Below are 20112 nucleotides of genomic sequence, written 5' to 3' on the forward strand. Positions count from 1 at the left end.
AAAAAAAAAAAAAAAAAAAAAAAAAACCATAGTTAGGCCGGGCGCGGTGGCTCAAGCCTGTAATCCCAGCACTTTGGGAGGCCAAGACAGGCGGATCACGAGGTCAGGAGATCGAGACCATCCTGGCTAACACGGTGAAACCCCGTCTCTATTAAGAAATACAAAAAACTAGCCGGGCGAGGTGGCGGGAGCCTGTAGTCCCAGCTACTCGGGAGGCTGAGGCCGGAGAATGGCGTGAACCCGGGAGGTGGAGCTTGCAGTGAGCTGAGATCCGGCCACTGCACTCCAGCCTGGGTGACAGAGCGAGACTCCGTCTCAAAAAAAAAAAAAACAAAAAAAACAAAAAAAACCCATAGTTAACATCATACTCAGCCGGGAGTGGTGGCTCATGCCTGTAATCCCAACACTTTGAGAGACTGAAGCAGGAGTAATGCTTGAGCCCAAGAGTTCAAGACCAGCCTTGGCAACATAGAAAGACTCTGCTCTACAAAATGTAAAAAATTAGCTAGATGTGGTAGTGTGCCCACAGGTGGTTCCAGCTACTTGGAAGGCTGAGGCAGGAGGATCACTTGAGCCTGGGCAACAGAGTGAGACCCTTTTTCTTTTCTTTTTTTTTGCCTCAGCTACTTGGACGGCTGAGGCAAAAGGATCACCTGAGTCCAGGAAGTCAAGGCTGTGGTGAGCTATGACAGTGCCACTGCACTCTCAGTATGGGCAACAGAGTGAGACAGTCTTAAAAAGAAAAAAAGAGAAAAAAAAAGAGGTCAGGATTGGTGGCTTACACCCATAATCCCAGCACTCAGGGAGGCCGAGGTGGGCAGATCACTTGAGGCCAGGAATTCAAGACCAGCCTGGCCAACATGGTGAAACCCCATCTCTACTAAAAATTCAAAAAAAATTGGCCGGGCATGGTGGCTTACGCCTGTAATCCCAGCACTTTGGGACTCCAAGGTGGGCAGATCACCTGAGGTCAGCAGTTCGAGACCAGCCTGACCAACTTGGTGAAACACTGTCTCTACTAAAAATACAAAAAAAATTACCTGGGCCTGGTGGTGGGTGCCTATAATCCTAGCTACTACGAAGGCTGAGGCAGGAGAATCTCTTGAATTTGAGAGGTAGAGGTTGCAGTGAGCTGAAAGCGTGCCACTATACTCCAGCCTGGGTGACAGAGTGAGACTCTGTTTCAAAAAAAAAAAAAAAAGGTGCCGGGCGTGATGGTGCACTCCTGTAATCCCAGCTACTTGGGTGGCTGAGGCATCAGAATCGCTTGTACCCTGGTGGCAGGAGCTGCAGTGAGCAGAGATCACGTTACTGCATTCCAGCCTGGGCAACAGGGAGAAACTCTGTCTCAAAAAAAAAAAAAAGAAAAAAGAAAGAAAGAAAAGTGTATGTATATATCCAATGGTGGGTGAAAGACTGGAAACATTCCCCTAAGATCCAGAACAAGACAAAGATGCCTACTTTCATTGTTTGTATTCAACATCTTATTAGAAGTTCCAACCAGAGCAATAAAGCAAGAAAAAAGAAAAAAAAGGAATCCAAAATGGAAAAGAAGATATAAAACTGTATTCACAGATGAAACAAGCCTATACAAGAAATTCTGAAGAATTCACACAACAACAAAAAAATTATTAGGGCTAACAAATGAATATTAAGCACAATAGCAGGTTAAATCATCCATCTTTTTTTTTTTTTTTGGAGACAGAGTCTCTGGCTCTGTTATCCAGGCTAGAGTGCAGTGGCATGATCTCAACTCAATGCAACTTCTGCCTCCTGGGCTCAAGTGATTCTCATGCTTCAGTCTACTGAGTTGCTAAGGTGTGTGCCACCACGTCCAGCTAATTTTTGTATTTTTAGTAGAGACAGGTTTCACCATGTTGGCCAGGCTGGTCTCAAACTCCTGGCCTCGAGTGGTCTGCCCGCCTCAGCCTTCCAGAGTGCTGGGATTACAGGTGTGAGCCACCACGCCCGGTGTATCATCTGTATTTCTAAACACTCACAATTAATAATTCATAAAAGAAGTTTTAAAAACAATTGCATCCACAATAGCACAAAAAAGAATAATTAGGAATAAATTTAACATCCGGGTACAGTGGTTCACACCTGTAATCCCAGCACTTTGGGAGGCCGAGGTGCATGGATCACGAGGTCAGGAGTTCAAGACCAGCCTGGCCAAGATGATGAAACCCTGCCTCTATTAAAAATACAAAAAATTAGCTGGGCGTGGTGGCAGGGGCCTATAATCCCAGCTACTCGGGAAGCTAGGCAGAGAACTGCCTGAACCTGGGAGGCGGAGTTTGCAGTGAGTTGAGATCGTGCTACTGCACTCCAGCCTGGGTGACAGAGCAAGACTCCGTCTCAAAACAACAACAACAAAGAAAAATTAGCCGGTTATGATGCCGTGCACCTGTAGTAGTACCAGCTACTTGGGAGGCTGAGGTTGGAGGATTGCTTGAGCCCAGGATTTGAGGCTGCAGTGAGCTACGATCACATCATTGCACTCCAGCCTGGCTGCTGGAGCAAGACCCTATATCAAACAAAACAAAACAAAACAAAACAAAAAACTAAGAAAATGTAAGATTTATACACTGAAAACTATAAAACATTCCTGAAAGAATTAAAAATCTAAATAAATTAAAAGATATACCATGATTATGGATTAGAAGGCTTAATATTGTTAAGATGGCAACATTCCCCAAAGCAAACTAGAGATTCAGTACTGTCCCTATCAAAAGCCCAATGGCTTTTCTTGCAGAAATGGGCAAACTGATCCTAAAATTCCTATGGAAGTGCAAGGACCATGAGTAGCTAAAACAATATTGAAAAATAACCAAGTTGGAGGACTCATACCTCCCAAGTGTGTGGACTTGGCATAAGAATAGATGAATGGAATAGAAATAAAAATCCATAAATAACCCCCGACATATACGGTCAATTGATTTGACACAGATGCCAAAACCATTCAACGGGGAAAGAATATTCTCTTCAACAAATGATACTGGGACAACTAGATACCCACATGCAAAAGAATGAAGTTGGACTGTTCCCTCATGCTACATATAAAAATTAACTCAATGTGGATCAAAGACCTAAATATAAAGAGCTCAAACTATCAGAAAAGATATAGGGGTAAATCTCCCTGACCTTGGATTTGGTAATGGTTTCTTAAATATGATACCAAAAGCACAAGCAACAAAAGAAAAAATAATAAATTGGGCTTCAACAACATTAAAAACAGAAAGTGAACACAACTCACAGAATGGGAAAAACTATTTGCAAATCACATATATTGTATCTGTGACCTATATTATGTTTCTTATATATACACAATCTCCTTAAGTTTGTGCTCTAACACAACCAAACCTGAATCCCACTGGACTTCCTAATATAACAAGTAGCATGTTTCCTTCTCATCTGAGCTAACTGCCATGAAAACCATTCTGCCTAAGCATCAGACTTGGGAACCACTAGCCCAACAGGCGCTTATGTAATTCTATTCTTCTAAGTCCAGTTTTAAGAAGAAAAATATGAGGAGGGTAGGGACAGTTTATGCAAGACAAGTAGAAATGTGGAAGAGGGAGCCAGGAAAAAATTTTAAGTTTACTAATTCTGAAATGGCTCTTTAAAGCAAAAAGAATCAGCAACTAAGGACAATCAATCGTATCTAAACAAGAATAAGAATTTTAATTTTAGAGCATGTGAAAAGATGTATTGGAGGAAAAATCCTGAAATGTAAGTGAAGCTATGAGAGCTTTTTTGTTTTTGACAGGGTCTCACTCTGTCAGCCAGGTGGGAGTGCAGTGGCACAATCACGGCTCACTGCAGTCTCGACCTCCTAAGCTACGGTGATCCTCCCACCTCTGCCTCCCAGGTAGCTGGGACTACAGGTGTACATCACCATGCCCAGCTACTTTTATGTATTTTTAGTAGAGATGGGGTTTTGCCATGTTGCTGGTCTGGAACTCCTGGGTTCAAGAGATCAGCCTGCCTCAACTACCCAAAGTGCTGGGACTACAGACCTGAGTCACCACACTTGGCCCCCCCTTTTTTTTTTTTTTTTTTTGAGTTAGGGTCTTGCTCTGTCGTGCAGGCTGAAGGTCAGTGGTGCCATCTCAGCTCACTGCAGCCACAACCTCCCAGGCTCAAGAGATCCTCCCACCCCAGCCTCATGAGTAGCTAGGACTGCGGGAGCACACCACCATGCCTGGCTAATTTGCTATATTTTTTGCAGAGGCAAGGTCTCACTATATTGGCCAGGCTGGTGTCAAAGTCCTGGACTCAAGCAATCTTCCCACCTTGGCCTCCCAAAGTGCTGAGATAACAGGCGTGAGCCACCACGTCCAGCATGAGATTCTTATTTTAAAACAAGGTATAGGCCAGCTGTGGCAGCTCATGCTTGTAATCCCAACACTTTGGGAGGCCGAGGTGGGTGGATCACCTGAGGTCAGGAGTGTGAGACCAGCCTGGACAACATGGTGAAATCTCAACTAAAACTGCAAAAATTAGGTGGGCGTGGTGGTAGGCGTCTGTAACCCCAGCTACTCAGGTGGCTGAGGCAGGAGAACTGCCTGAACCTGGGAGGCGGAGCTTGCAGTGAGCCAAGATGACGCCATTGCTCTTCAACCTGGGCAACAGAGGGAGACTCCGTCTCAAAAAAAAAAAAAAAAAAAAGGCCGGACGTGGTGACTCACACCTGTAATCCCAGCACTTTGGGAGGCCAAGGCAGGCGGATCACCTGAGGTCAGGAGTTCGAGACCAGCCTGGCCAACCTGGAGAAAATCCGTTTCTACTAAAAATACAAAAATTATCCAGGAATGGTGGTACATGCCTGTAGTCTCAGCTACTCATGAGGCTGAGGCAGGAGAACTGCTTGAACCCAGGAGGCGGAGGTTGCAGTGAGCTGAGATTATGCCACTGCATTCCAGCCCGGGCAACAGAGCAAGACTCCGTCTCAAAAAACAAACAAAAAAACTGGCTTAAAAAGAAAAACAATAAAAATATCTGTGAGGGGGGGGGGGGGGGGGTCTCCAGAAAAGAATAAAATTTTTAAAAATTGGCTTTACACAATGTCTGACTATACTTTTATTCTAAAAACTCTGTGACATAAGGCTGGTAAACAGAAAGAAAAATCCAACAAGGACTTACTTGACCGTAGGACATATTAAGATGTTTATTATTTACTAAGAGTAATATGTAAACATTTGCAGCAATTTGTACAATCCAACTACATTACAATTCACAGTAACATACACTAGCTCTAATCTGCCTTGGACACAACTAAGTCTCCTCAATAGACTATTTTATTGCCAAACTTACATTCTGGCTTTTATAATCATTTTGCAACACCTGGTACAGTATACACCTACAGCTTTGTCATAGAAATGCCCCTAAATGCCCTTCAGAGAGCAGAGGTGAATACTTTCTCATGAAGAAATGCCAACTTTTCTAAGCGAGTTCGTTTCAGTAGTGGGAACCATTCCCAGTAGGATAACTCTACCACACGGTAGCCAAGCCGAGCCAGCTGCCGCCTCTTCATACTGTGCAGTCCAAGGAGATCCCTGGAGCCATAGCAATATTGGTTCCTGTTTGTGAACTGAATAGCCAGCTTCATTCCTGGGGTCTGCATGCAGGCTGAGGGGCACAGGCCAGCCATCTCCATGGCCCCTGATTTATCTGCTACATTGCAAAGGAAGCCCCCCAAAGGTACAGCTGCCTTATTCTCTAACTCCATGGGCTGCTGCCCAGGCTCTGACTCAGTTTTGCCCTGGAAATGTCCTCTTGCTTTCCCTTTTAGTAACTGATTCATCAAATCATCTGTAAGGCTGACTCCCACATGCTTAAGCCTTAATGTGGCTACATTTTCAGCTGGTGTGGCTTCTCTATTAAATGGTAATGGCTTCAGGTTAACATCAAGCTGGACCTCTAAGTCAGAAGATCGGGTATGAGGCAAAATCATATGGTGCTTGACGTACTGGGGCCCCCCCAACATGGTCTCAAGTAAAAAGAGAGTTTCTAAGAATTCAGGCTTTGAGTTCATATCCTTCTCTGCTAAATTCCACAGAAATTCAGACCCCTCTTGCTGAAGGTGAGTACTAAGACGATTGCCTCTGTAATCTGGACACTCAATGCCAACTGTACCGTCGAGGGTATACAGTTCCTTAATGAGGTTAAACTTGGTTCTCTCCTGAGCTAACCTGACAAACCCTGGACTGAGAGCAAAATCAATTAACTCTACTGGAAAGTACTCTGAAAATGCCAGGCCCAGCAGGCAGGTGGGCAGGTGTTCTGGGTACTGGTTGAATTCAGGCATCTTTCTGTGAATCTCATTTATCAGGCTGGAGTAAAATTCTTCTGCATTGGGTGGCTTATAATTCAGAGTTCCAAATGACCACAGAATCTTGGCAACATCTTTACTTCGACAGTGTGCCACTCTAGGAGGCAAAGACGCAGCCACTGCATTCATTACTCCTTCATCCAGGAAGCGTAAGGCCGAGCAGTAGAGAGTCAGGTGCGTGACACCTTGAACTCCCAGTGAAGGAATTCGCTGAGGAGCAATCTCTCCAAGCTGCTTCATGAAATTGATGTGATCCACATGAGTGAAACGGAACATTTTAACAATATTCACTAAGGCGTGACTACTCAGATGCTGCATGTTAGCACAAGCCAAGTCTCCAATTTTCCGCATGACAAATTCAGAGAGACTAGTCTTTGATTTAAAGAACCCCAAACAGATGGTACCAACCTCCTCTAAATTGATCAAATCTATATATTTAAGGATCAATGATTCCAATTTTTGCATTAGGTCCTGGGATACCTGACGATTTTCACCTATAACATAAATTAAGTGAACAAGCTGAGACAAGGATAGATCTTTCCAGTGCAAATTAAGATAACTAGAAAAAATGTTTAAAAACCGAGGTACTTTGCGGCCTAAGTACCTCCAGAGATCAGCCACCAAAAGGAGTTGATCCATACTCATCTCCCATACTTGATGGCAACATTTGGTCTCATACACATCTAGCATTGAATGGGAGTGAGGGATTCCTAAAATGACAAAAGCTTTCAAAACATTGATCAGATCTTGGGTATCAAAGAGCTGTATCTTCTTCACACTCAGCTGGCAGAGCAGAGCAAAGCTGGTACTGCGCAGCAAGACAGGATGCTGCTCTGCAGGCAAAGAGCTCAGCTTACACAAATAATCAACAATGACTTGGGCCTGCAGTTTATTCTGATAAACTGTGACTTTGTGCAAAATTAGTTCACTTTCTGAAACAGACAGAAGCTGAGAAGTCTCGGATGCGTTATAGCTGTGAACAAGGTATTCTGGTCTTAGCTGTAGGAAAACTCGGATGTTTGCAAAGGAATCAAAAACTTCTACACCCTCTTCATCAACTCTTGTGGCCCTGGGTGAGTCCAGCTGCAAAGTGCTGGCCTTAGAGGAAGAAGTCTTGCTGAATTCCAAACCTGGGCAGGCACTGCTGGTTGTGAGGATCCTCCGAGAAGAGAAGGTGCTACAAATGTTCTTAACTTTTTTGGCAGAATGGCAGAGGCTAATGTGTTCTGGAGGGTCCTGTCCCCCATGCTGTTTGCTGCTCACATTCCAGTATGATACACTTCGGGCTGCACCACAGGCAGAAGGACTGCAAAGTGCTCGGTATCTTAAAAGTTTTAACGACTTGAGAGTAGCTGCCATTCTGATGACAGTATTGATCTTTTTGGCAGTCAGAATATAGTCCTCACAGGTTTGACCAGGCAATTTCTTGTTTATATGGTGCTTGATTAGAGCTGGACGGGGAGGTGTTCCACAAAAACTGCCTGGAAATCTTCCGCATATCACAAGAGCCAGGGATCACAAATGACTGGGTCAGAATTGGTGCCAGATACTGAAAAAAGGGTAGATGAAGAATGAGTGGCTTCTACCTATAAAAGCATCCAAATTTACACATTATAAAAAACAGGATGAAACTACACTACTGTCCACTCAAGGAAGTTCAATGCCAGTAAATGCCCAAACCACATGACAGCATATATCAAGGATAAATTGTGTGCTCTGTGTAAGGGCCTAGGAAAATCCCCAACCCAGGGTACCCCTGGGCAGTTCCTGGACTGCTGCTCACCAGACTTCCTTCACTGTACAAGGCAAGCAGTGACAGCTAAAGAAGAGACGGTGCTCTGCTAACATTTGACAGGAAGAAGGAAGGCAGATTTCTAGAAAGAAGGCTGGGAACAAAAATGAGCAATTCATTCTATCTCTTTGATATCAAGGCATATAGGTCCTACCTGAAGAATGTTTATAAAAACTGCTATGCTAACAGCACTAAGTAAAAAGTGGGATCTGGTATAAGAGATAATTAGTTGGCCGGGTGTGGTGGCTCACGCCTGTAATGCTAGCAAGTTGGGAGGCCAAGACAGGCAGATCACTTGAAGTCAGGAGTTCAAGACCAGCCTGGCCAACAAGGTGAAATTCCATCTCTACTAAAGATACAAAAAATTACCCAGGTGTGGTGGCACACACCTGTAATCCCAGTTACTCAGGAGGCTGAGGCAGGACGCTTGAACCCGGGAGGCAGAGGTTGCGTTGAGTCAAGACCGTGCCACTGCACTCCAGCCTAGGCGAAAAAGTGAGACTCCATCTCAAAAAAAAAAAAAAAAAAGATTTAATTAGTTATACCCACGATCATCCTCCCTGTTCTTATAGTACAAAACTGTTAATTCCAAAATTCTGTCATTCTAATGCTGTTCTTGTACTTTTTAGAAGATGCCTATTCTCCTCTCCAGGAAGCTTATAACAGAATTTGAGTCACTATTACATAGTTACAGAGTAATTCTGTTATTAGAAAGAATACTCAAAAACTCACTCATTTTGGAGGAAGAAAGCAGAAGGTTGAGAGTCTGCTCACTTTCACTTCATGGGTGGGAAGCAAAGAGTACCCCAAAGCTGGGCTCAGAGTTCAGGGAACACCAACTGACACAACTGCCCCACTGACATCTTCTGGAGGAGGCAGCTTAGCAATGCTTCCAGTGAGTCTTTATTCTGCCTGTGAGCAGTATAATGCCCATTTTTCTCCCATGGCAGAAACTATGAGAGACTATGAAATTGATTCTGCTGTGCTCTCGCTTTCCTTAATGCTTATTCTTTTTCTTTCCACTTAAATGCCAAAGCCTGACAAGCAAGACCCAAGGAGACCTGAGTTGTCAACTGATGTACCAGACAGAGCTGTTGCTGCAGAAAACTCCATAAAAGTTCCAAGGGTGCCAGAATGATTTTCTGAAATGCCTGCCCAACTCTGCTGTCAGCCACTTTCTTCCAGAGCCCACAGCACATCATCATTTGGTTCATCATCAAAGAACAGCAGGGCAGGCCAGAGGCTCTGTTCCAGTAGCCCAGCTACACAGGTTTCTCTAGATGGCAGGAACATATGTATGAATTTCTGTGTGAATCACAGTAGAATTCTCTCACGCTAAATTTTTATACACTTGGTTCTTTACCGTGGCTTGTGGACCATTCTTTTTTTCTTTTTTGAGACAATCTCACTCTGTCACCCAGGTTGGAGTATAGTGGCATAACTGCAGCTTTGACCTCCCAGACTCAAGCAATCCTCCCACTTCAGCCTCAGCCTCCTGAGTAGCAAAAACCACAGATGCACACTACCAAACCCAGTTTGTGTGTGTGTGTGTGTGTGTGTGTGTGTGTATGCGTGTGGAGATGGAGTCTCACAATAATGCCAAGGCTGGTTTCAAACTCCTGGGCTCAAGTGATCCTCCTACCTTGGCCTCCTGAAGTGCTAGCATTACAGGTGTCAGCCACTATGCCTGACCACCTGTGGACCATTCTGCCCACCAAATTTCAATGTATGGTTCAGATCAAGGGTCAGCAGACTATGTCCTGAGAACCAAATCTAGCTCTTCACATGCTTTTGTAAACAAGATTTTTTCAGAACACAGCTAGGCCATTCATTATACACTGTCTATGTCTGCTTTCCTGCTACAAGAGCAGAACTGTGTAACTGTGGCAGATTGTATGGCCTGCAAAGCATATTTCGTGTCTGGTCCATTACATAAAAAGTTTGCTGATCTCTACTATACACTACTATTTCTATAAATGCAGATGGCCAGCTTTTAAAAAATTAGAAAAACTTGGCCACGCCTATAATCCCAACACTTTGGGAAGCTGAGGCAGAAGGATTGCTTGAGGCCAGTAGTTTGAGACCAGCCTGAACAACACAGCAAGGCTGTCTACAAAAAAAATTAAAAATAAATAAATAAATAAACGTAATTAAAATTAGAAAAAATACAGAAAAATAGTACTAAAATAATGTTTTTCTTTAATATTTAGAAGATAATTGAAGATTATAGTCCTCAAAATCTCAAAATAGTCATTAGGAAACTCAATTAATACTACAGCACAGGAAAGGTGGGAACGAAAGAGACAGCAGGATGGTCAGGCGTGGTGGCTCATGTCTGTAATTCCAGCACTTTGAGAGGCCAAGGCAGGCAGATCACTTGAGGTCAGGAGTTCGAGACCAGCTTGGCCATCATGGTGAAACCCCATCTCTACTACAAATACAAAAATTAGCCAGGTAAGGTGGCGCGAGCGTGTAATCCCAGCCACTCGGGGGGCTGGGGCACAAGAGTCGCTTGAACCCGGGAAGTGGAGGTTGCAGTGAGCCAAGATGGTGCCACTGCACTCCAGCCTAGGTGACAGAGATTCTGTCTCAAAAAAACAAAGAACCAAAAAGACAGAGAAAGCAGGTAACAGAACTCTCCAGCTGACAGAATAGGGCTTTTAAGAAGACCTACTTTTGGCTGGGCACGGTGGCTCACATCTGTAATCCCAGCACTTTGGGAGGCCGAGGCGGGTGGATCTACGAGGTCAGGCGTTCAAGACCAGCCAGGCCAACATAGTGAAATTCTGTCTCTACTAAAAATACAAAAAACTAGCCGGGCATGGTGGCGGGTACCTGCAATCCCCGCTACTCGGGAGGCTGAGGCAGGAGAATCACTTGAACCTGGGAGGCAGAGGTTGCAGAGAGCCGAGACTGCGCCACTGCACTGCAGCCCGGGCGACAGTGCGAGACTCCGTCTCAAAAAAAGAAGACCTACTTTCAAATTTGTAATTTAATTTAATCCACCACAATGTGAAACTAAAGCCATACACTGTTCAAATCTGTAGTCTTCACCTCATTTTAGGAAGTAGATCCTGGCCAGGCACAATGGCTCACGCCTATAATCCCAGCACTTCGGGAGGCCAAGGTGGGCGGACCACCTGAGGACAGGAGTTCGAGACCAGCCTAGCCAATATGGCGAAACCCCATCTCTACTAAAAATACAAAAATTAGCTGGGCATGGTAGTGTGCCTGTAATCCCAGCTACTTGAGAGGCTGAGGCAGGAGAATCACTTGAATCTGGGAGGCCGAGGTTGCAGTGAGCTGAGATCACACCACTGCATTGCAGCCTGGGTGAAAGAGAGAGACTGTCTTAAAAAAAAAAAAAAAAAAAAAAAGAAGTAGATCCAAAAAAAATAGCTTTAAAGGCCCCATCTTTAAAAAAATAGCTGTGCTATAGTAAAGCAAAAAACAGAAAATGTCTGTCTAGGAGGCTGGTTTACAAGATAAATGTGTGGCAGACATCAACACATGAAAATGCACACACTAATATTCAGTGGAACAAATAGCACATAAACAAGAATTAACAAATATCTCTATAAATGATGTTAATTTTAAAACATTAAATAATTAAAATTACTTCAATTAATTCTATCTAAGAGTACTTAATGAAATTACTATACGTGGTCTGGAAATAAAAGAACCATCTCCTAGAACATCAATGTTTGGTGCAGCTCTAGTGTTCTGAATTCATGTGACTCTTTTAATCCCCATATTATTGATGAGAAAGAGACCACAAGATTAAGAAACCTGCCAAAAGTTATACAGCCAAGGGATTGAGTGGAGCCTAATATTAAAGACTGTCTGACTCCCAAGCCCACATTACTGGTGGACTAGAGAGACAAGAATGGGTGTCAGGAAACACAGGTTCGGGGGGCAGTATGGGGTGGGATGGCTGAACAATCAATGGTCTTCTAGGATTTCCAGGTGCCAGGGAGCTAGATGGTTAGAACTAGGTAAGCCTGAAAGTCCCTTCCACCTCTAACAGTCTAGGATTCTATCACTATGGTTTATACTGCAGGTTGAATATCCCTTGTCCAAAATGCTCGAGACCAGAAGTGTTTCAGATTTTAAATTTTTTCAGTTTTTGGACTATGTGCTTTATATTTACCAGTGAGCATTCCAAATTCAAAAGTCCAAAATCTGAAAAAGTCCAATGATTTTTTCTTCCTTTGAGTATCACGTTGGTGCTCAGAAAGTTTCAGATTTTGGAGCATTTTGGATTTTGGAGTTTCAGGTTTGGAATGCTCAACCTGTACTTTAAAAAAGAACAAAGAGGCCGGGCGCGGTGGCTCAAGCCTGTAATCCCAGCACTTTGGGAGGCCGAGGCGGGTGGATCACGAGGTCAGGAGATCGAGACTATCCTGGCTAACATGGTGAAACCCCGTCTCTACTAAAAATACAAAAAACTAGCCGGGCGTGGTGGCGGGCGCCTGTAGTCTCAGCTACTTGGGAGGCTGAGGCGGGAGAATGGCGTGAACCCGGGAGGCGGAGCTTGCAGTGAGGAGATCACGCCACTGCACTCCAGCCTGGGAGACACAGCGAGACTCCGTCTCAAAAAAAAAAAAAAAAAAAAAAAAGAACAAAGAGAAGACCTCAGAGGCTGAAATCCACATGAAGGAAAGAGTTTGCGGGATGCTCCAGGATCAAAGTAAAGAGAGCTACCACAATTGAAGACCTGAAAGTTGGCAGTAGAGATATGGGATCCAGAAACTAGGGTTCAGTACAGAGAAGCAAAGGGAAACCCCAGGAAACAGGTGAAGGAAGATCCCAGGACAAGAGCTGTGAACAGACATAAAGAGCAACCAGCTCATGCTGGACGACACAGACAGTACCCAGGGGAGGAGAATCATATTTCTACCGGATCATCTGGGCATGAACAAGAGATAAGGAGACAAAAAGCTATGCTAATAAAAACAGTAACAAAAATTATTAATGCCAGGGAAGACAAAAAAGTTATACAAGATAGAATATGTTACCACAGGCAGGATGCAATGGCCCATTCCTGTAATCATAGTATTCTGGGAGGCCAAAGTGAGAAGATCACTTGAGGCCAGGAGTTTGAGACCAGCCTGGGCAATGTAGTGAGACCCCCACCTCTACAAAATATTTAGAAATTAGCCAAGCCTGGTGGCACACACCTGTAGTCCTAGCTACTCAGGCGGTAGAAGTGGGAAAATCGCTTGAGCCCAAAAAATAAAGGCTGCAGTGAGCTGTGATCCTGCTATGGCAGGGTGACACAGAGAGACCCTGTCTCAAAAAATAAATAAATAAATAAAAAGAATAAAGAAAATATTAGTATATCATACTCCCTATTCAGTTGAGAATAATACTAACATAGTTTTATTAACATAAATCTTGATATTAGCCTAACCAAAAATTATGAGCAAACTGTACTGGGAGGATAAAGTGAGAAGAGGAGGTGTAAGGGGAGGTTGATGATACAAGAGACCTAGCGCCTCAAAGTCCATAATAAAAAGGTACAATCGGCCAGGTGTGGTGGCTCACAACTGTAATCCCAATATTTTGGAAGGCTGAGGCAGGAGGATCACTTGAGGCCAGGAGCTTGAAAGCAGCCTGGGGAACACAGTAAGACCCTGTCTCTACGAAAAGTAAAGAAAACAGTCAAGCATAGTGGGATGCACCTATAGTCCCAGCTACTCAAGAGGCTGACGTTGGAGGACAGCTTGAGCCCAGGAATTCAAGGTTCCAGTGAGCTATGATCATGCCACTGCACTCCAGCCTGGGCAACACACCAAGACTCTGCCTCCAAAAAAAAAAGAAGAAAGAAAGAAAGAAATCAAGAAATAGCAACACAAATGTGTTACTTAGAAATACAGTGGTGGCCGGCTGGGCGTAGTCGCTCACGCCTGTAATCCCAGCACTTTGGGAGGCTGAGGTGGGCAGATCACGAGGTCAGGAGTTCGAGACCAGCGTGACCAACATGGTAAAACCCTGTCTCGACTAAAAATATAAAAATTAGCCAGACGTGCTGGCGCACACCTGTAATCCCAGCTACCCAGGAGGCTGAGGCAGGAGAATCACTTGAACCTGGGAGGCAGAGGTTGCAGTGAACCGAGGTGGTGCCACTGCACTCCAGCCTGGGTGACAGAGCAAAACACTGTCTCAAAAAAAAGAAAAAGAAAAAGAAAAAAGAAATACAGTGATGGCCAGGAGCAGTGGCTCACACCTGTAATCCCAGCACTTTGGGTAGCTGAGGTGGGCGGACTGCTTGAGTCCAGGAGTTCTAGACTAGCCTGGGCAACATGGTGAAACCCTGTCTCTACTAAAAATACAAAAATTAGGCTGGGCACAGCGGCTCAAGTCTGTAATCCCAGCAGTTTGGGAGGCTGAGGCAGGAGGATCACTTGAGGTCAGGAGTTCGAGACCAGCCTGTCCAACATGACGAAACCCCATCTCTACTAAAAATACAAAAAATTAGCCAGGTGTGGTGGCAGGCACCTGTAATCCCAGCTACTCAGAAGACTGAGGCAGGGGAATCACTTGAACCTGCGAGGCAGAGGTTGTGGTGAGCCAAGGTCACACCACTGCACTCCAGTCTGGGCAACAGAGCGAGACTCCATCTCAAAAAAAAAAGTGTTGGGGGGAGGAAACTATTATTTAGTGCTACAAGCTCTATTGAACTATTTGACTGTTTAAACCATGTACATGTACAATTTTGACAAAAATTAAATTTACAAAATGCAGGTATTATCAAGATATTATGGTATTGTTCAAGATAATGAATGGAGAAAGTAACTTAATGGATAAGGAAAATATTGAAGTTATTTTTAGTGCAAGCACTTTCTACTATCTAAGAACTTCTTTAAAGATGTTCAATAACAGAAATGATAACAAAATAAGGAATCTTAGAGGCATGAAGGGCCAACCTGCAAATGGTAAATAGTGGCTACTTATTCTTTTCACCATGCAACATTTACAGTAACTCTATAGAAACCATATCTATATATACAGGTCTGAAATAGAGCTGCTTCAGAAGTTGGTCTTGAGTACTGTCCAGAAGGAAAGAAAAACAAGGAAGATACGGAAGCAGCAGAGAAGAACAGTAGGGAGAAAAGACACTGCAAAGAAGAAGCCGTCAGGATGACCAGATAGGGAAAACATACCTGAGAAGATTAGTTCCTCCTTACTCAAGGACTCTCGGAAAATCCATAAGAAAGCTAGAAAGGGAACACTATGATATGCTCAGTCAATTAACTCCTGACTCTTTTTTTTTTTTTTTTTTGACACAGTCTTGCTCTGTTGCCCAGGCTGGAGTGCAGTGGTGTGATCTCAGCTCACTGCAACCTCTGCCTCCCAGGTTAAGTAATTCTCCTGCCTCAGCCTCCCAAGTAGCTGAGACTATAGGCTCACGCCAACATGCCTGGCTATTTTTTTTTTTTTTTTTTTGGTAGAGACAGCGTTTTGCCATGTTGGCCAGGCTGGTCTCGAACTCCTGGCCTCAAGTGATCTGCCTGCCTCGGCATCCCAAAGTACTGAGAGTACAGGCGGAAGTCACCACGCCCAGCCTGACTCTTTCAATAAAGGTCAAAGATACCTGATATGATTTCACAAAACTCCTTTCCTAGTTTAAGTGCCCCAAGTAAACTTTTCTCCCCTTTAGGGGGCCTAACGAAACAGAGTAGAGCCTCAGAGACCCCTGGACCCTGTCAGTTCCAAAAAGCAACGCCCAAACCTCACTGAATGATGTGATTTCACGGGACTGAGGAATCTTACTTTTCTCCCTTCCACATACAGGTCTGAGCAAGGCCGAATAGCTTCATTTTAAACTAGAGTCTAGAAGTTAGAGGATGGGGACCAGGCAGAGGAAGGAATCATGTTAACTGTAGACTGAGTATATGACACCTTAAACACATACAATTTACCAGTTACCAGATCTGATCCCTCAATTCTAACACTTTTCCTTCCTAGGTTCCAATAAAATTGTCACAAATAAATGAACACTCCAACCCCATTCTTGTCTCAGCAAATAATTTGTTGAGCAACCTTGAGAATTAAAAAGGCAAAAAAACTGGCTAAGCAGGTGGCTCATGACCATAATCCCAGCACTTTGGAGGCCAAGGCGGGCAGATCACATGAGGCCAGGAGTTCAAGACCAGTCTGGGCAACATGGCAAGACCCTGTCTCTACCAAAAAAAAAAAAAAAAAGGCAAAAAAACTGAACTTTCTCTAGGTGCTGAGGGTCTCCTGCTGAGAATCTACAAAACTTCAAAGCCTCTAGTGAGGGCTTAGAGACTGGCAGTAAGGACCTTAGCTGTTAATGTAGATGTTAACTGGGCTAGACTCTTCTGTGTTTCTATTTCCACACAGCAGCAGGACTTCTGAGAGAGTAGTCTACCAGTACTGTGAAGGTGAGGCACTAGTGCAAAGGTGTTTAGGTCAAGTTCAGTGTCACTCGCAGGTCTAAACCAAACTAAAATTATTTAGTCTAGCAATCCATCCCTTCCTCTTTGTTCTAGACTCCATGCTGATGGGAGAAAAAACAGCACATCGCAATCATTTGTGAAACTTTTCCAGCTACACAGCCCTCCCCCTTCTCTTCTAAGACTCTGCTATTCCTCTATCAGAATGGCAAGAAGCATGTGGGTAGATATAGTATGACTAAGCCCTATAGATGATTCTGTTAGAGCTACTGCTTTTAAAGGGTTTCATAAAACCCTGTCTTTAGAAAACCTCTCCACATAACAACAGGGAGTAGGCACTCATGTCCTCTCAGCCCATCTAAATGGGACTTCTAGAGGAATTACAAAATCCAGGCAGGTAAAGAGAAGTAGCTGCATGCACACAGTCATCATAAGAGAAAATTCCCAAATAAATGGCCCAAGTACAGCTCAATAAACACTTGGTTTTATCTGCTTTTACAATTTGCAAAGCTGTATAGTACAGTATTTCAGGAGTTTCAGAATTCTTTTGTTTTTTTCAGACAGGGTCTCACTCTGTTGTTCAGTCTGGAGGGCAGTGGTGCAATCTTGGTTCACTGCATCCTCCACCACCGCCCCCTACCTCTCACCCACCCACCCCGCCGGGTGAGGATCGCTCAAGGATCTCAAGCAATCCTCTCACCTCAGCCTCCTAAGTAGCTTGGACTACAAGTGCGCCACCACGCCTGACTACATTTTGGTTTTTTGTTTTTGTGGTTTTTTTTTTTTTTTTTGTAGAGACGGGTTTTCCCTATGTTGCCCCCAGGTTGGTCTCGAACTCCTGGGCTCAAGTAATCCTTCCACTTCGGCCTCCCAAAGTGCTGGGATTACAGGCAAGAGCCACTGCACCTGACCTTAGAATTGTTTTACATCAAAGTTGACTTATTCACATGATGAGTGACAAGGCCTTATTAGGAACTAAAAAAATAAACCAATGGATGGGGAAGAAAAGCATACTGACTAATAAACATTAGACCTGCATAACTGCGAAAGGCCTCACTTTTTAAGTTACGTTATGCTGCACAGAGTCTTCAGATTTTATTTATTTATTTATTTATTTATTGGAGACGGAGTCTCGCTCTGTCGCCCGGGGTGCAGTGGCGTCAACTCGGCTCACTACACGCTCTGCCTCCCGGGTTCACGCCATTCTCCTGCCTCAGCCTCCCGAGTAGCTGGGACTACAGGCGCCCGCCACCACGCCCGGCTAATTTTTTTGTATTTTTAGTACAGACGAGGTTTCATCGTTATTAGCCAGGGTGGTCTCGATCTCCTGACCTCATGATCTGCCTGCCTCGGCCTCCCAAAGTGCTGGGATTACAGGCGTGAGCCACCTCGCCCGGCCCAGATTTCATTTTAGTCTACCAGGTAGTAGTAAATTATCCGAGGACTTGCCCAAGACCATTCAGGTCAGTGAGCTGCAGAATCTAGTTCTGGAAAGGCGGCCATTCTTACTATTCACAGTGTAGAAAACGTGAATTTCAGATTCCAGCAGCAACAAATGACTGGAGCACAAAACGCCAGCCACAGCTGGTGCTAACGCAGCTGGCTATCAGCTCCACAGGATGAAGCACTGTCCAAGGGTCTAATCAGTGAAGCATCACCCAAGACTGACGAACATAGTTGATATGAGGGGACCCAAAGTTCCCTGAGCCAAGACAGAAGAGCTGTGTCACGGTTTGCACAGAAAGAGAAAGAGCAACTATTCTTACCCATGGAAAGAAAAAGGGAGAAGGCCATCAATACTACCCTTAGGCTTGTGCAACCAAAAATAGCTAAAAATGGGGCGAAAGTATACATTCTATCATACTGATGTTTACTGAAGACTCCGCATTACGAATGCTAAGCAACATACTGTAGGGCCTTGCTACTCAGTGTGTGGTCTGCGCCCCAGAGGCTTCAGCCTCGTCCGGAAGCTAGTTAGGAACACAGTATCTCAGGCCCCACCCCAGACCTACAGAATCAGAATCTCTAAGCGATTCGCAGGCACATCAAAGTGTGATGAGAGGCGCGGCAGAATATCTAACTACATTCTCATAACAGCACCGTGAGACAAGTACTGTTACGATCTCCATTTCACAGAGGAAAAAAAACAAGGGTCAGATAAGCTCCTTGCCAAAGATCACAAACTCAGGAGCGGCGAGAGTCACTGAAGTGCTCACCCGTCAGGCCTGCGAGAGGCAATCGCAACCCCGGCCAAGAGCTGAATAAGGCCTCGGTGCGTGTCAGCCTTGGGCCGGCCAGGAGGACAGGAGGCACAGGCCAAGACCCAGGACGGTCGTGAACGCGGGAAGCGGCCGCCGCCACTCACCTGATCCTCCTGAAGGTGGGCGCCGCAACACCAAACCGGGAACGCAGCGGGCGGTGGCAGCGGCGGCGACACAGACACTCTCTCCTCTAGCGACTCCGGGCCTCACAACCCCACTTCCGGCCAACTGTCCGCTACTTCCGCCTGCTGCGCGAGTAACGGATGCGGCCGAGGCTCAAAAGACTTTGTCAGCGTTTCCCAAGGACATTTTCCACTGGAGGACGTTGTTGAGGAGACAGGGGGAGTCTAGGACCTGCAGAGGGAAAACACCTTCCTGAATGGATCGCTCTGGAAGTCATTAAGCAGCTCAGTCCCGGCGCTGTGGCTCACGCCTGTAATCCCAATACTTTGAAAGGCCAAGGCGGACGGATCACCTGAGGTCAGGAGTTCGAGACCAGCCTGGCCAAGGTGGTGAAACTCCGTCTCTATTAAAAATACAGGCCGGGCGCGGTGGCTCAAGCCTGTAATCCCAGCATTTTGGGAGGCCGAGACGGGCGGATCACGAGGTCAGGAGATCAAGAGCATCCTGGCTAACATGGTGAAACCCCGTCTCTACTAAAAATACAAAAAAATTAGCTGGGCGTAGTGGTGGGCGCCTGTAGTCCCAGCTACTCGGGAGGCTGAGGCAGGAGAATGGCATGAACACGAGAGGCAGAGCTTGCAGTGAGCCAAGATCGCACCACTGCACTCAAGCCTGGGTGACAGAGCGAGACTCCATCTTAAAAAATAAAAAATGAAAATACAAAAATACAAAAAAATACAAAAATTAGCCGGGTGTGGTGGCGCACGCCTATAATCCAGCCTGGAGATTTCTCCGGAAGCAGGAGAGTCGCTTGAACCCTGGAGGTGGAGGTTGCAGTGAGCCGAGATATTGCTACTGTACTCCAGCCTGGGCACTCTGGGCCACAAAGCAAGACTCCATCTCAAAAAAAAAAAAAAAAAAAAAGTAAGTAGCTTAGACACAGGTTCGAATCTGAGGATCACCACTCAGGGTTTTATGGCCTTGGGGAAGCCACACAAATTCATTCTTATTATATTATTATTATTATTTTCATAGAGACGGGGGTGGCAGTGTCTTCCTATGTTGCTCAGGCTAGTCTCAAACTCCTGGGCTCATGCAGTACTCCCACCTCAGCCTCCCAAAGTGCTGGGATTACAGGTATGAGCCATCACACCCAGCTCACATAAATTCTCTAAGCCT

General features: G+C 45.0%; 2 protein-coding genes across 7 annotated transcripts in view; both read right to left on the reverse strand.

Moving 5' to 3' along the window:
• Positions 1-19068, reverse strand: part of UBOX5 (U-box domain containing 5) — a 55739-nt gene extending 36671 nt beyond the window's left edge. For all 3 annotated transcript variants that reach the window (XM_025399439.1, XM_025399438.1, XM_025399436.1), the window contains exon 1: positions 18915-19068. The gene's annotated coding sequence lies outside the window, so the exon portion shown is untranslated. The remainder of the gene's footprint in view (positions 1-18914) is intronic.
• FASTKD5 (FAST kinase domains 5) lies at positions 5142-19055 on the reverse strand. 4 transcript variants are annotated; one of them, XM_025399433.1, is made up of 3 exons: positions 18915-19049; positions 15293-15346; positions 5146-7883 (listed from the first exon to the last, which is right to left on the reverse strand). In XM_025399433.1, exon 3 carries the CDS (start codon positions 7691-7693, stop codon positions 5399-5401), a length of 2295 nt encoding a protein of 764 aa, XP_025255218.1. In that variant the 5' UTR covers positions 7694-7883; positions 15293-15346; positions 18915-19049; the 3' UTR covers positions 5146-5398. The 4 variants fall into 4 exon arrangements, with proteins under 4 accessions (XP_025255217.1, XP_025255218.1, XP_025255219.1 ...); XM_025399432.1 differs by lacking the exon at positions 15293-15346 and having other exon boundaries at positions 5142-7883; positions 18915-19055; XM_025399434.1 differs by lacking the exon at positions 15293-15346 and having other exon boundaries at positions 5146-7920; positions 18915-18993.
• Positions 19069-20112: the final 1044 nt, after the last annotated feature.

The sequence above is a fragment of the Theropithecus gelada genome, chromosome 10 (genome assembly GCF_003255815.1).
Source record: "Theropithecus gelada isolate Dixy chromosome 10, Tgel_1.0, whole genome shotgun sequence".
Classification (NCBI taxonomy): Eukaryota; Metazoa; Chordata; class Mammalia; order Primates; family Cercopithecidae; genus Theropithecus; species Theropithecus gelada.

Coding starts and splice junctions, on each gene's coding strand:
- FASTKD5 (XM_025399432.1), bottom strand. CDS start 7,693: ATGGCAGCTACTCTCAAGTCGTTAAAACTTTTAAGATACCGAGCACTT.